Raw genomic sequence first — 15265 nt, 5'->3', positions numbered from 1 at the left:
GCTCACACCGAGCTGCGAGACAGCCGGACAGATTGCCAGAAACATTCAGTAATTAATTGGATTCTCTTGTCACTCGCTGCTGCCTGGGAGTGTCCTTGAAGCAAAGGCAGCCTCATTCATGAGCACAGCATGGCAGACATCAGCTTAAGTCATTAGTGACACAAGTACCAGAAACTAGAAGGAGAAACTAGAGGTTTTTCTGACTTAAAAGTCCCCACAGAAGTCACTGAAAAATCAGGAAACCCACCCAAGCTCCAGCCCGGCTCCGTTCATGAGGCTGCCAGGGAAAACAGGGAAAACTGCTCATCTTCTATCCAGCCTCCACCAACATCACCTTTCCAGCAGCCTTAACTTAGAGCGGGATTAACTTTTTTAAAGTGCTGAAGATTAGCTTTAATTCTGCCCTCAAGTCAAGAGTGAAGCTCCCAGGGCATCAGAAGAAGCAGGGGCTCCCTGGCAGTGTCCTGCCCAGGCCTGTCCCACCTTCAGGGAGCTCACCTGGACACAGCTCCTCTCCGAGAAGCTCTTCTAAGTTTCTAAACTGTGTATAAGTTCCTTTTATGGAAAGACAGACCTGTTAAAAAAGGTTTTATTGAAAAAACTCATCCACTTGTTCCTTTCCTGTAAGTGGCTCGTTGGATGTGGCTTAAAGAGTTTGTGACTGCTTAACCAAAGCTGAAGTTAAGCAGGAAAAAAAAATAGGACCTAATTCTTTTACATGGGCTCTAGGTTGGCAGTGCTGTTACTGTAATTTGCACAATCTGATAAACTGGGCAAAAACTTGGTTTTCACATGGAAAGATGTGGTTCATCGTGTAGCAATAGGAAACTGCCTTAAGGGCCAGGCCTGGTAATGTCATTTAATAAATGTGAAGAGAGTGAAGATGACACTTGCTATGAAAATGCCATTCCTAAATCAGAGGTGTGGAGTCAGGCAGCCCAAACACCCCGCCAGAGGAGCCCCACGGGTGGGTATCCTGATTTCTCAGCTTCCCTTTCTGCTCAGCAGTGACATTATTCACGTGCTCAGCTCCAGCCTGTCCCCACAATCGTACATTCTTTAACCTCATCCGGCCACCGACACGGCACACATCCCTGCTAGCACAGCTCTACCAACACAAATTATCCCCAAGCTCCCATAAAGACGTGCTCACACAGAAAATGGCAGAAACGAGGAGTTTTTTCTACTCCAGATTCCACCAAGTTCTAGTTTAACAAGTCAGGGCACAGCACTTGAGCATGGAAAAAAAAAATAAAATAATCAAATTCACCACCTGCCACCTCTATTGGAAATATGTCATCAAGACTAAAAAATTACAAATTAAATAAGGTAAAGTCATCAACTGTATCATCTCCTTTCTCACCTCCAGTTACGGCAAAGCATTCAGAGTGACATTGTGGGTCTGAAATAGGTACCTCCTTTATAAAACTTGAGAGCCTGGGCGACTGTTCCTTAGGAACTGTAATATCTAATGGAAAAGCACCATTTGTTTTGCCACTATGAGGCTACTGATCAGAGAAAGTTTTTGCCACAAAACCAGTCGGAGCTTCCTGCTGATGAGACTGCATTTGGGTTTCGTTAATGGCTCTGCCTGCAAAACACACCACCCTCCAACACACCAGGGCCCCGTATCAGATGCTTCCTGTCTCTGCTAAACTTAGATCAGTGATTATTACCACAGTCGGCTTGGCTTTCTTTAGACTGGTCATTTCATTCATCCCCACTCCCTCCCTATCCCCAGCTGGCACAAAATCAGTAGTTTGGCAGTTCAGAAGAACCTGAGGGTACAGCTCTTCACTGCAACTGCAACGCATCTCGCATCGGGCCAAGCTTCAGAGCAAGAAACAGGTAACAGTGGTTAAAGTCAGCCTTGGGCCCACTGGGCTGGTCTTTTTTGTTTTTTTCTTCCCCTCCCCCTTTTGGGAATGTCCATGGCAAAGCTCGTTTTTAAGACTTAAGAACTTTTTTTGAAAGTCTTTTGGCCCACCATCCTTTAAACAAGCAGAACCCGTACACACACGCACTAAATAAAAATCAGTACAACAGGAGGAGCGGCTCAAAAGCACACCCCTAAAATCAACTCAGACAAATCATCACTAGCTGCCCCAGGTAACTAATGTGTATAGCTTTTGATGATTTAAACATGGTTTTAGAAATTAAGAAGCTTGCTAGAGTGCTTCACATTCCCATCTGCAATAAACAGGTAGCAATATTAATGTAACAGACACCAAAAAAAATCACTGAATTGAGGTTTTCTGTTCCCACAGGCAATAAATTCTCAACCCAAGTCCATCCTATCCGCTCTCAAAGCCACCGAAGGGATTAAACACACACAAAAAGGCAGTGTTCAGAGCTGGTGCTGGGGTTTGACAATGTACTTTGAAGGGACACTTGGCCACCTTACACAACTGTATCTATTGCATATTAAACTCATACAGGCATCACCACCGCGTGCTTTTCCTCCCGGGTGGAAGTATTTTCTAGGCTGCTCAGAGGAAACCTGTGCAAACACGGCCATGGCAATGGGAACTGTATTTTTTTTTCTTTTCAAAACCAGCAATTATCATTAGGTTTGTAACAGAAGGTGCTTCCCAAAGCTACAGCAAAAGCCCCGCTGGAGATTTTAATCCTTGCTCTATGCTACGTGCTCTGACAGACGTCAACTTGCTGACCTGGGCTGGAAGGGCCTGGGATGACATGAGAAAATCTAAGAAGCCAAATCTAATCCGCCTTTGAACAAGCTGTTATTTGAATTATTACAAAAACAGAGATTTCAAACATATAACACTAAAATCCCAGCTTCTGAGCTTGCTGGTGAACTTCATTCACGTACAGATGTGACATGTAAAAATGTCAGTGACACCGAGTACTTGTAAAACCACCCAAATCCATCTGCTTCAACCAGGAGGGGGGGGACTCACGACTTATTTCCCAACGTTTCTGTCCCATGCGAAATATTATTGGGTACAAGGCACCAAATCTAAGGAACCGTACAAAATTAGTTTGCAAAACTGTATTGGCAGGTAAAAGTAACCTCCCTGTCTCTTGCTTACGTAGTTCTCATTGCACCACATCGACTTCCACTGGAGCTCATCCCGGGGTGATCTGAACAGCCAGGAGTTCATTAGTCTGTCTCACTGGGATGCAATTAAGCACTGGGGACGTTACAATCAATAAAAGAGTTTCTAAATTACCACCAAGACAATATTTACGCTAGAAGCCTTGCCTTCTGAAAGCAAAAAACCCCTCCTGATAGCGAGTCCATAGGACACACTGCTTTTACCATTTCCAATTTGATTCTTACACTCAAATAAACGTCTGGAATTCCCTAAGTGGGGGTGGTGCTGCCACCCAGGCAAGTCTGACGTCAGGCATTGAATATGCATTATTCCATTTGCTGCCTCACCATTAACAACTTCCAAGCCAGACCAGAGAATTGTTCTGGTCAGAACAAATAGGGAAAAAATTTGGTTTTTCAGTGCTTTGCAGAGAAATTGGTTTTCCATGATGCATAGTTCAACTGGGGAACACAGAGAGTAAAGGGATAACATAAAGGCAAATGTATGTAACTAACCCGCTAATGGAATAAAGTTACCTAAAATAAAGGGTTTGCCAACAACTGCAGCAGACGCTGTATCACACCTGGCCATGAATACCTTAAGATTCTTCACTCATAAAAACATAAAATTATGGAATGCCAAGTTACTTACAAGTGGAATGGAATAAGGAAATGCTGGGACCGTTCTGTCCCAGAGGCTGCTCGCTCCTGACGCTGACACTGCCAGCGCTCAGACAGTGTCCTGCAAGGTGCCAGGAGCCTCACGCTGCCTCCGAGCATCTCTCAAGGCAACTCGCTCCTTGGTACACGGCTGGAACCCCAGTACAGGCATCCCAGCCCACAGAGAAACCAATTCTGCTCCTAGTTTCACCAAAAATAAAGGGGTTTACGTTGCAGACACTTCGCTCACAACACACAGCTGGGGCAACCAAACTTCAGGTGTGAGTCAAGTCACATCATCTGCCCCTGTGTTTGCAGAAGCAGAGCCCTAAACCTGCGTTTAGTCTAAATATGCATCAGTGTATTTAGGATTTGAAGCCATCCCATTAAAGTTTGCTTTACAGGCTACCCTTTGTCAGGCTTAAGTGGGCTTCACTGTAACCGCAAGTGGTATTTTCATCTTACTGATGGAGAGAGGTAACTTCCAATCAGAATTTCTGGCAAACAGGACACTATAAAACAGTGTCCACCACGGAGGAAGCATTGGGCTTTGCTTATACAAAGAAGCCTGCAGTAGACAAATATAAACCAAACAGCATAAAAAATGCTATACGCTATCGCTTCCAAATAAAAGCTAAATATTACAGAAACCTCACAGTGTTGGAAAAAGCAAGTTTATTTACTTCAAAGTATAATTCATTCCTTCCCTATCAGGGCAATCATTTTTTTTTTTTTGCCTGCAGTATCTCCACGTCTCAGCACAAACTGGGCTAATGTCACGTGGAGAGGCCACTCGTGTCAAAAGATGTCACCAGCAAATGCTACAGGATCTGCTCGGGGGGGGGATGAGACGCAGCAACGGCGACAGGTAGAACCCCAGCTCCCCACTCTGCTCACGTGACAAATGTGTTACTACCCGAATTCAAAAATATTCACCCAAAACACTCAGTCAAAAGATGAGTATTTGTAGCGAAGAGTCTGGGCTGGCTGCAGTAACAACTAATGCCGCGGTACGGCTTGCCTCGCTGTCAAATTTGTAATATAAAGAGGGTTTCAGGGTTTCTGAGGGATTCCGAGGGCGAATGCACCATTTCATAGTCACAGGAAACCACGCCTGTTGTTTAGAGGAATATAATCCTCTTACAGGGCGGATGGGACAGGGAGGACAGATGCACGGGGAAAATACCATTTTCCCTTCCACCTCTTCGATTAAAAAGCACTATTTTTCCCTTTTCTTTTCTCTTTGAGACACACACTCTTCACAGAGCGTCTATTTTGCTCTAGAGAAGAATCCACCACGTATCTGATAATCCCAAGCACTAATTTTGATTCCTTCAGGAATGTCAGCTTCTACCTGGGCTGAACCCAACTCCGCTTCCCCTGCAACAGGTACAGTCACATTTATTTTTATCGGATCTGTTTGGCCTATTGCATTTTTATTAATGTTATTTACTGGTAGCACAAAAAAAAATCCCCTACCCAGTAAATACACAGATATTACAGACATTCATAAGAAATGCTTCCAGACCCTGCTACATTTAGAGAACCAAAACTCAAACTTTTTAGTCACTTCCCATAGGACTGTTTCAAATTGTCTCATCTCCAAAAAGAATAAAGAGCACAGGATCTCAGAATTATACTGAATTGTCAAGAAGTCAATTTTGTAAGTTCAAAAAGCAGCATGTTGCTCAGACACACGAGAAATGGGAAACTTTAAGCAGAGGAGACTCAGAGAGACACCGTGCTCTGAAAAAATAGAAGTTTCTCGTTTGCTGCGCTCGTCCCTGCACGGCTGCAGCCACCGACAGCGGCCAAAGAGAGACCAGTTTGCCCACAGGAAAGGAGATAAAAAGTCACAGTGGAAAGAGAGGAATGGGATTTGGCAAACTTACCTCTTCACCCCCTCCAACAACGACACAGGGCTGTCAGCGTGTGTCTGACGGGCAAATGCTGACAAGAATTCAAAGGAGAAGAGGGAGGAAGCGAAACACACTTTCACAACTTCTCTGCCTGAAAACGGAACTGATTTTTTGGAAGAACCTCATATTTTAGGTTACTTCACTTTTAACCAGTTTAAAAAAAAAACCAACAAACAACAAACCATCAAGACTGAAGAACCTCATATTTTAGGTTACTTCACTTTTAACCAGTTTAAAAAAAAAAACAAACAACAAACCATCAAGAGCGAAAGACATCATGTCTCTCTGCAGTTACATATTCAGATTTGATTAAAACATGAAATGTGAACATCCAAACCCTAAATTATAAAAACACCTGAGGTGCAACTGGAGGCTGAGAAGTGACTATAAATAGTCAACTAAGGCCCTTATGTTTCTCACAGGATTCTAAAATCAAGATGATTAGATACAGACATTTTTGTAACCTTTCAAACTCGACATGGAATTTGAGATTTAACTACATTCCTTCCCTTTATGTCCCAGCAGAAATAAAGACTTCAGAGGCTGAATTCTGCCCACGGTGCCTGTGTGACCCCCAATGCCTTAGGTTTGGTGTGACAACTGCAATTCATGACGATTTCCATTCCAGAAGCAGTGACAGAACCTCGCTGTGTCTCCCACCGTTGCAGGATTAACCACCACCCTGTTTCCCCTGGGGAAAACAAACCACCCTTGTACAAAAGTGCTACTTTGCCAGTGTACGATGCCTCCACGTCCCCCACTTCTGCTGCCACAGCTGTGCAAGCCAGGGCTCAGACCTCTCTATAATCCCGATGACAAAAGTTCTGCCAGCAGAAGCCCGTAGCACAGGCTTTGTTTTTGCTGCCAGATACGTAAACAGATACAACACACAGGTACATTCCTGTTGTACTACACCGTTCTGGTTTTGTTTTTAAACACACCTTCTCCAGAGCTGAACTGTTTAAAAATCACATTCCTAGTGAATTTAGCTGCCAATTCAGTTCAGCCCAGAGAATAAACCTTCAAGTGTGCACAGAACCTCAGTAACACTGAGAAAAACCGCTGCTGGCAAAGGTTGCCAGCCATGGGTTTGCCCTTGACTGATGGCAAAGAAATAGCTGAGCCTGGGGGAACATTTTCTCTGGTAGAAGAACGTTAACCATTTCTCCAGCAAGAATGGCTCTCAGGGCAGTCAACTCCATCTATCCAACAACCGTTCAAATAAATACCTGGGTGACTGTGTGATTCAGACCCCGGAAATCTGAATGGCAATTGAAGGGGAGGGTACTGTACCTGTTCCTTCTGGAGTTTTATCAGCATTACTAGGGGCTGATGGTTTTTGAAGCCAGCTGAATGCTTCTAATTCCTGCTCGTGCTCATTTGTTACACGCCTCACGCAAATCCTTTTTGATACAAGATGAATGACATACAGCATCAAACTCCCTCATTTCATTTTGTGAGCGGAACTTGACAACAAGATGCTTTAAAACCAAGATTGTGACTACAATCGTACGTGTCGGGATCGCACACCTCGACACGCTTGTCCAGACCCCGGGCGACAAACACCGCGATGTGATCCCCTTCCTGCAGCGAGCCTTTTTTTTCCTACAAAGAGGAAAGATGTGAACGCCAATGGTTTTGAAAAAAAAAAACAAACTGAGACTGTTGACTGAGTTACAGAGCTCCCCATCACGGGAATGTCAGTCTTCTGTCCTTATCACTATTTTTGGAGGGCACCTGAGCTTGGAGTTGTTTTTCTGAGATTCTTGCTTTGTCCTGCACTGTTCTTTGAGTGTAAAAAAGAATGTAGGCCTGGGTTTTGCACACCTCCTCCACGCTACATACATTCAGTTTGGAGTCATTGCAGTGGACCCAAAACCCTAGGAATCAAAGCAAGAAAGAGGACATTAGTAAGGGAGGCATCATCCTATCTGAATGCATTTTGGAACTGTTCATAGGAAACATCCACAGAGAAAAAGAGCAATGTAGGAGAAAAGGCACCTCTATCTTTTTCCCCTCCAGATGCTTTGGGAAGGAGTTTCTAATCTGGAAAACATTTGGATCGTTTCTGTGCTGTTAAGGGAGTTTAGAAATACCAAATCATAATTTAACCAATTGTATATTGTAGCCCAAAGACTCAATTAGGAAAACAAAAATTCTCTGGAGACAGCCAATTTGTACCTCTTTCTCCACAAGTCAGAAGGCAGAGTCAATACTAATTCAGCTGCAGAAAGAGACTGCTGGAAATTCACAAAAACCCTGCGGATGTTATTCATGAATAGTTCCTGTCCAGTTTCAAAACACTTTCTGTTTATCTCATCATCCCAAGGATACTGAGAAAAGACACCCAGCTGGAGCAGCTCCACGGAGTGACATTGCATGAGAAAATGAAGCATTCATGCTGTTAACAGCAAGCAATAAAAGGCATCCCAAAGGGCCGCAAAGCAAAGAGCAGCAATCTGTGGCTTTACGAAAAAAAAAAAATAATAAAGAAAAACATGCTACTAGCAATACATTCTGGGAAACAAGTACAAATTTCAGGAAACTTGATTCTCAACAACTTTGATCATAAAGCTCTACAATGCTCTATGTCTACGGAATAAAACAGGAGTTTCTTGAATGTGTTTCCCCCGTAATAAGGCACACGCACCTCCCTCTGTGTTGTAGCAATATGCTGTGTAGTGTCCTGAGCCAAACCCTTTCCCGTGATGCATCACCACAGCGGAGAGGTCATAGACAAAGGTCTCTTTGTCAAGAGAGGAGAGAGAGTCCCTGCAGCAGTAAGGTTCCATGTTTAATACCTGGTCAAAGAGGACATGGACCCCAATCTTCTCACGGTGATTACGTTCAGACCACCTGCAAACACAAGGGCACGAATCAAAGACTCAGATCCTGCTCTGACATGGTACAGGGCTGCGGGGAGATGCACACAGCAGCAGCCACAGCTAATCAACTCTGAAGAGCTCTCCTTGCCAGGGTCAAGCAGGCATCATAGGATTTTTTCCTTCTGTTTTCACTCTAACACCTTTTCAATGCAACTAGTCCTGTCATTTGTTATTTGTGTCGTGGTTGAGGCTGGGCTGGCCACTAAAGGGACATCGAACCAAGATATTGTTGGGATTTGCAACACAAAGGAAGTCAAACATCTCCTGTGACAGTCAAACAGCATTTAAAATGCTCAGTTCTATAAACACCACACACCTCAGTTGCCTGCGCTAACCATTTTAGAAACTTTTCATAATATTTTGAGCTTTGTCTGCTATGTTTTGTTCAACAGGTAAATACATAACATTGGCATTTAACTATCACAGGCTTTCAATGAATCTGTCACTCAACCTGGCAGTTCATCCATCTCACAGCCACCGTTTCAAGTTTTCTGCAGACTCAGACAAACACTGTTGAATAACAATTCAAGGAGATCAGTATTAATATTTACAAAACATTACACTGTGTATACAGTAGAAAACACACTACAAACAAGCTACTGATTGTAACGTAAGTAGTACTTTGAGGGGGTATCACACACCTGGTTTGGGGATGTTTATACAGATGCATTTGTCAGAAAGCCAGAGAAGTTCCAGGCCCACACTAATCACTTGTTTCTAAAAAGCCAGAGGCGAGTCAGTGCCTGACACCACGGAGTGTGTCCCCCACTCACCTGAAGCGTTTAAGGTGCAGCCGGAGGACCTGAGGTAGTCTGTAGATCATTAACTGCTTTTTAGCTTCACTCAGAACAAGAGGTTTAGGAGAAGACTTTCGCCGTTTGCCTACAAAAAAAAAATAAAAATATATATATATATAAAAAAAAATCAAGGCAAAGATTGTTAGGATGGAATTAATTTTCAGAAGGGGAAGAGAGTACTTTCTGAACTCTTTTTCTCTCGGTAGCAGCAGCCCAGCTCACATGACTCAGGATGGACACACAAGTAAACGTTTCTTCACAGAGCAGCAACTTCTCTAAGATCAAAACTCTCACGTTTAAAAATACTTAAAACTTTTTCACTTTTGTGATGCTCATAATCACACCATCAGTTATCGCCTTCAAGCTGCTCATGCTGACATTTTGCTCTGAGAAATACACCAGAAATATGAAGACAGAGCTAGAGCCAAATTAATCCAGGGCTGTAGCACTTTCAACAGGTGAACTACCAGCATACAAATAATACTGCTATTTGACATATTGTATTCTGTTAAAATACTACTTTGATCTGCTTATTATACCACTGAAGCTCGTAGTAGGAAGCTTCACTAGTTCAAAAATATTAATACAGGTCAGAGAAGATGCTTCCAGAGCAAGGTCCCACCTCTCGCAGGGGTTCTGCCTGCCCCAGAAGGTAAAACAACTGCTGAACCGAAACTGGAGAAGAAAAAAAGGTTCCTCTTCCCAGTGATTACTCTTTCCAGGACACTGAACATACGACTGTACCAGGAGGAAGACAGGTGGCTTCTGGAGCTTCCAATAAGAAATGTACCTGTTAATTAGATTTCTGCACCTCACTGCACCAGTTCAGAACAGATGGGTTGCTCCTCCTCCATCACGTCTGACAAGCAGTGCCCCCAATAGTTTTTGGCACCTAGATACAGGCTGGTTGCCTTTTCCTGATTTTTTTTTCAGCTGGCTAATATTTCCTTAGCTATTTAACTCTGAAGTAACTGTTAAAATTTGGGCTTTCACAAAGAATAAAGAAAACAGAGTTAAGATGATGCTGTACTCATCCACATCGACGCTTTGTGAACATTATTTGTGAATCAGAATCTGTTCCAATTGTATTTTGCTTTGTTTCAAGAACATCGAGTCAATGATTATGAAGATGTTTGGTAACAGACTTGCAAGTTTATATAGAACAGATCTCGACAATTATTTGCTCCTTCAGTTGCTTAGTTGCAATGCAAGTCAAATTATTGGCATTTTCCTCCCAAGGGGATGAACATTTGCCATAAATACCTGCATGGAAAAAAAATTCAAATCCAGCTTATCAGAGTAGCTGAGCTGCATGATTATACACGAGGCTAAAATTATTTTTCAGGCATATAATGACCTTACACTCGGATCTACTACAGGAAAGAAGAAGTCTTATTTTAGCTGAGCACAGCAAAACACGTGCATTCATCTAACAGGTAATACATTAACCTGAGACTCCCAGGATAATGTCAGTTCATTGCTCCTTGAGAAAATTCCTACAGAGAGATGGAAACTCTAACCTGGCAGCAGACTTTGAGAACTCCGCATTTGTGATTTCTGGTTAAAGGATTCCATCAAGAACAAGCAGCATATAGTGACTTGGTATAAAAGTTTTCCTGCCATGTGGAGATGAGCAAGGAATAGGGGATAAGGTGTCTTTTTTCGTCTCTAAAACCAATGCCTTTCTCCCCCAAAATTCTTGACGTTCCCTTCTGCTCCAGCGCAAGCAGAGAGAGCAGCTCTGAAGAGGGTTGTATTAAACTCTTAGCAAATTGTGCTGCTGAATGATGGAGATGAGAGAAAAATGACATTTCAGATCCAAACTGGTGCCCAAAGGAGCAGAAGCCACCAACAGGAGGAGACAACAGCACGAGCAGGGAGGAAGAACAGAGTTTTCCAATACATAGAGGCTAGACAACAGCACGAGCAGGGAGGAAGAACAGTTTTCCAATACACAGAGGCCACAAATACATGTTTTCAGACACAGGAAACGCACCAGAAATCTCTCACTCAGAAAAACAGACGGTGCTTCTAATGGCAAAGAGAGCAGCAGGACCCAACTTACTGTTGCATTGGTCACAGGCGTAAATCCTCCCTTCCAGAGCTTCCGTCTCGGTGAACTTGGCCAGCATTTCGGTCAGCATGCACTCCGTCTGGCTAACAGGGACCAGGCCCTTCTCCATGGAGTGATAGCGCTCGGGGAATTCCAGGGAAAGATCCCAAAAGGGCTCAACGGTGTTGGATTTGTAGTTGCATGTTATGCAGGTGACCTGGGAATGAAAGGTGTACACACAAATGAGGTTACGTACGCCTGCACGTGCAGACCGGCATCTACATTCCCATCTAAAGAGCAAGTTTGTGCCCCAAAGGCAGCACAAGTTCACAGAGATGATCTATGAATTAAGAGAAACACTGTTCATTTCCAATCTGAAAGCTAAGTCTATCTTGAGCAAATAATTTAAACAACTTTCTCAAGTCTCAAAAAAATGGAGACAATATTCACCTTTATGGGATTGACTTCCTCAGATAAACACCACTAGGGGTATAATACCAATTCACTGCTGGGTAACAAGCACTTTGGATCTGTTTTCTACTGCTCTGGCAGGGGGTTGGACTAGATGATCTCCAGAGGTCCCTTCCAACCCCACCCATATCATTCTGTGATTCTGTAATACACTTCGTGGTCCGATCTCGCAAACCCTTAAATGTCAAGTTATGCATGAGTTCATTTCTCCTGGAAAGGAAAGGAAGTGGAAGAATTTCCAAACACACAGGACTCCCAGGGTCTGTCCTGTGGGGAATAATACGTTTCAGACAAGGGAACAGCACAGGAATAAGAGACTGAGCACCAGGACAGGCACTTTCAGCTCCTACAGAAACAGGTTAAGCATGCTCAGTATCTGAAAATGACTTTCAAATGCCTGCAAAAAAAAATATATATATCACAGACAGCTTGTTCTTTATAGCACCAGATGACTGCTCTCTCTGGCCTTCATCATATTCTTTCTAGCCACAGAAACAAACCCAGGAGGGACAAAACAAATAACAAAGACGCCTTAAAAACAGAGTAAAAACTTGGCAGATTTCATTCTGAAGTGGCAAAAGTCAACTGAATTTACAATACACGTGACAAGTATTGAAAATGCTGCCAACCTGCACAGCAACCCAACAGGTTCTTACGGATCTGGTGGCTCCTCAAAAAACAGAGCCTTTGCTCCTTGGTGTGAACGGCTCCAACTGACTTCTGTGCAAAAGCAGGTTCATACCTGACTAAGCAACTGCCCGTGAAAAATGGTGTTCACCACCTTCAGGACCTGCTTGGTGAGCTTCCTCTGGGAGAAAGGGATGAGGATCCTGCGCTTCGTTCCTTCCGACTCCAGCTCCTGCTGTACTTTATCCAACAACTCGCAGAGAAATTCCTGAGCGTCCTGCTGGTCGTAGCCTCGAAACGCGGGGATGAGGCTCCACACGGAGTGCAGCATGGCGAAGGGGGACACCAGCGCCCACTTGCCAGACCACATCACTCTGAAGAGGGTGTGCAATTCGTGACAGAGGGAGATGTGCTTTGAACTCGGTTCCTTGGGCTGTATTAGTTCTAAACTCCTGCTTATTGAGGAGCCGCCATTTAAGCCAGCTGGCAAGCTCTGCGTGCCATATGATCCCACTTTGTCAGTCTTCCCTGACTCATTAGCAGCAGCCCCATTTGCCAATTTGCCAGGCATCCTAGACTTCCCGTTCACAGTTTTGGCTAAGAGTTCTTCTGTTTCACAGAGATCAAGTGTCAAAAAACATTCTCTAAATTTCTGGAGGTGACTTAGCACTTGCAGAATAGAATTCATGTAACATGTGTTTCCCAGGTTCCTTAGACCTGTTACCCCGGGAGTCATCAGAGGCTTACGCCGGATGGAATAAAACTGTTTGAATCTGCTGCTCTGCATCTGCCTTGAGGTAGGGGAAGCGGTCGCCACCTCCCTGAATTTCCTTGGAATCAAGTTCTCTCTGTGCACGTGAGTCAACAGCCTCGCGCTCTTCCGTGGAGGAGTGTTTGCCAGCTCCTCCAGGAGCTGTCTCTTCATCTCCTGCCGCCGCTGCCTGGCTGCCTCCTTCTTCTTCTCCAACTCTTCCATTTGTTTCTTCTGTTTTAATTTGAGCTGGCCTCTAGAGCTCTTATCAAACCAGGTCCGCAGCGCCTTCGCAAGCAAGGACTGGCGCCTGTGCCAGAGAGCTGTAAGCATCTGAGATTGTCCCTGAGGGCTCCTCTGATGGCTGCACACGTCCTCTCCCAACGCCATCGATCTCAATGTCCTGCCGCTTCTCGTCGACGGATCATGCTTTTGACTTTTAATTGCTGACAGAGAACTTCTCAGCAATTTCAAATCCCCCTCCGGGTTATCGTTCAAGACATAATCTTCACAAAGGTAACAAAAGACGTACAGATCGTTAACTTCCATTGCCAACGGATGCCTGGTTTCTTCAAAGTGTTTAAGTGCATGCTCCTCGATGTACCTCCCGCAGGCGACGTGGGAGCACTTCAGACAGGCCCAGATGGACTCCGTTGTCTGGCAGTCCACGCAGCGCCACTTCTGGGGGTTCAGGATTGAGTGGTCCTGGGCGAGTCGTAGCCGCCCAACATGTTTGCATCTATCCATGTCTTACAGGAGTCTTCGCTGCTTTGACCTTGGAAGGCAAAAAAAGAAAGGAAAGGATCTCAGAGCCGCTATACATATTCAAAATGGTCTCTTTTGTACCTATAAAAATACAGATGTCGCGTCTTGTCAACCCCAACTGCAGTTTTACTTCGACCGACTGCATTATTCCTGTGTGCAGTTTTTTTAAAAGCAGTTTTTAGTACCAGAAAAGATATTGGATTGACAAGGTCTAGAGAATAAAACTGTCTATCTGTCTCCTAAGGACAGCCCAGACAGCTGCCAGCACGCCTCACCCAACCTGAATGGCTCGCTTCCAAGGAGAAAAAGATTAATTCAGTCCACACACACGTTTGATCTTTAGCTGCCCCCTTGAAATTGATACATACAAAATGAATTTGGAATTGGAATGCGTGTCATCAGGAACTAGATGGAGGTTACCAACTTCTCGCAGAAGCCACAAAAATATCAGATAATTGTCATAACCAGAGCATTTGCAAGTCCTCAGGTTTTGCATTCTACCCCTCCACTTCTCTGATTTCCCACAGCCTCCCAAACATTTCAGTGTTTAAGAAAAAATTAGCAGGGAAAAAAATTGCAATGTGTAACATCCTGTTACAGCAAACCTAAAGGAACATCTGCATGTGTATATGTTTGCGTGAGCACACATAAACAGAAAAAGCAACTGATTTACTAAATTACTATGTTGTAAGTGAAGAGAAATCAAAGCAGGGATACTGGAATGAGCAAAAAGCTTCCACTCTCGTGTCCTTCGTCCATATGTTTTATAGAAGATACAAAAAACTGTACAAAAAACACAACTAAAACACCGCGTGTCAGTGCTGTGGTTTCTTTTGTACGGTCCCCTCGAACGCTTCCACCCAAGTGAAGAGGTCAGGGTGCAGCACCAGCCCCCAGACCCGCTCCCTCTACTCACGCAGTCATGTTTCTACATCCTTTCCTCCACCACGCAGCACCCAGGGCGCGGAACATCCCCATTGCAGCCAAAGGAGTCTTGGCGGTTCTTCGAGAATTTAATTACTACTTAAGTCTTCATTGTAAGGCAGCACAGCTTCAAAGCCCTAGAGAGAGAATATTCTTGTGATGCACATAAACAAAGTAAGAACGCTGGCAGGGTTGCTTCTGAACACGATTAATCCTCTCAGTGCGAGAGCTACTGCGGAGAACACATTTATTACAGAGAACAGAATTATCTGGAAGTCAAAGCACTGAACGCACCTAGGAACCCAAATACTTAGATGTTAAGAAACGTCACATGGAAGAGGCACTCTGGAATTTC

General features: G+C 44.1%; 1 protein-coding gene across 2 annotated transcripts in view; it reads right to left on the bottom strand.

Moving 5' to 3' along the window:
* The window catches only part of USP49 (ubiquitin specific peptidase 49), a 25411-nt gene extending 10370 nt beyond the window's left edge, over positions 1-15041 (bottom strand). The window contains exons 1-7 of one of the 2 annotated variants that reach the window (XM_014953745.1): positions 14903-15041; positions 12586-13996; positions 11385-11589; positions 9296-9404; positions 8288-8493; positions 5837-7517; positions 5611-5758 (exon numbers count right to left, since the gene is read on the bottom strand). In XM_014953745.1, the coding sequence (XP_014809231.1) occupies positions 7327-7517; positions 8288-8493; positions 9296-9404; positions 11385-11589; positions 12586-13968 (2094 nt within the window). In that variant the 5' untranslated portion in view covers positions 13969-13996; positions 14903-15041 and the 3' untranslated portion in view covers positions 5611-5758; positions 5837-7326. Of the gene's footprint in view, positions 1-5610; positions 5759-5836; positions 7518-8287; positions 8494-9295; positions 9405-11384; positions 11590-12585; positions 13997-14902 lie in introns of those variants that run through there. The other variant, XM_014953747.1, reaches the window with a different exon arrangement.
* Between the last annotated feature and the right edge of the window lie 224 nt (positions 15042-15265).

This window comes from Calidris pugnax, unplaced genomic scaffold (assembly GCF_001431845.1).
Source record: "Calidris pugnax isolate Ruff unplaced genomic scaffold, ASM143184v1 scaffold245, whole genome shotgun sequence".
Classification (NCBI taxonomy): Eukaryota; Metazoa; Chordata; class Aves; order Charadriiformes; family Scolopacidae; genus Calidris; species Calidris pugnax.
Note: the sequence above shows the minus strand (reverse complement) of the source record. Positions and strands in the feature narration are given on the sequence as shown.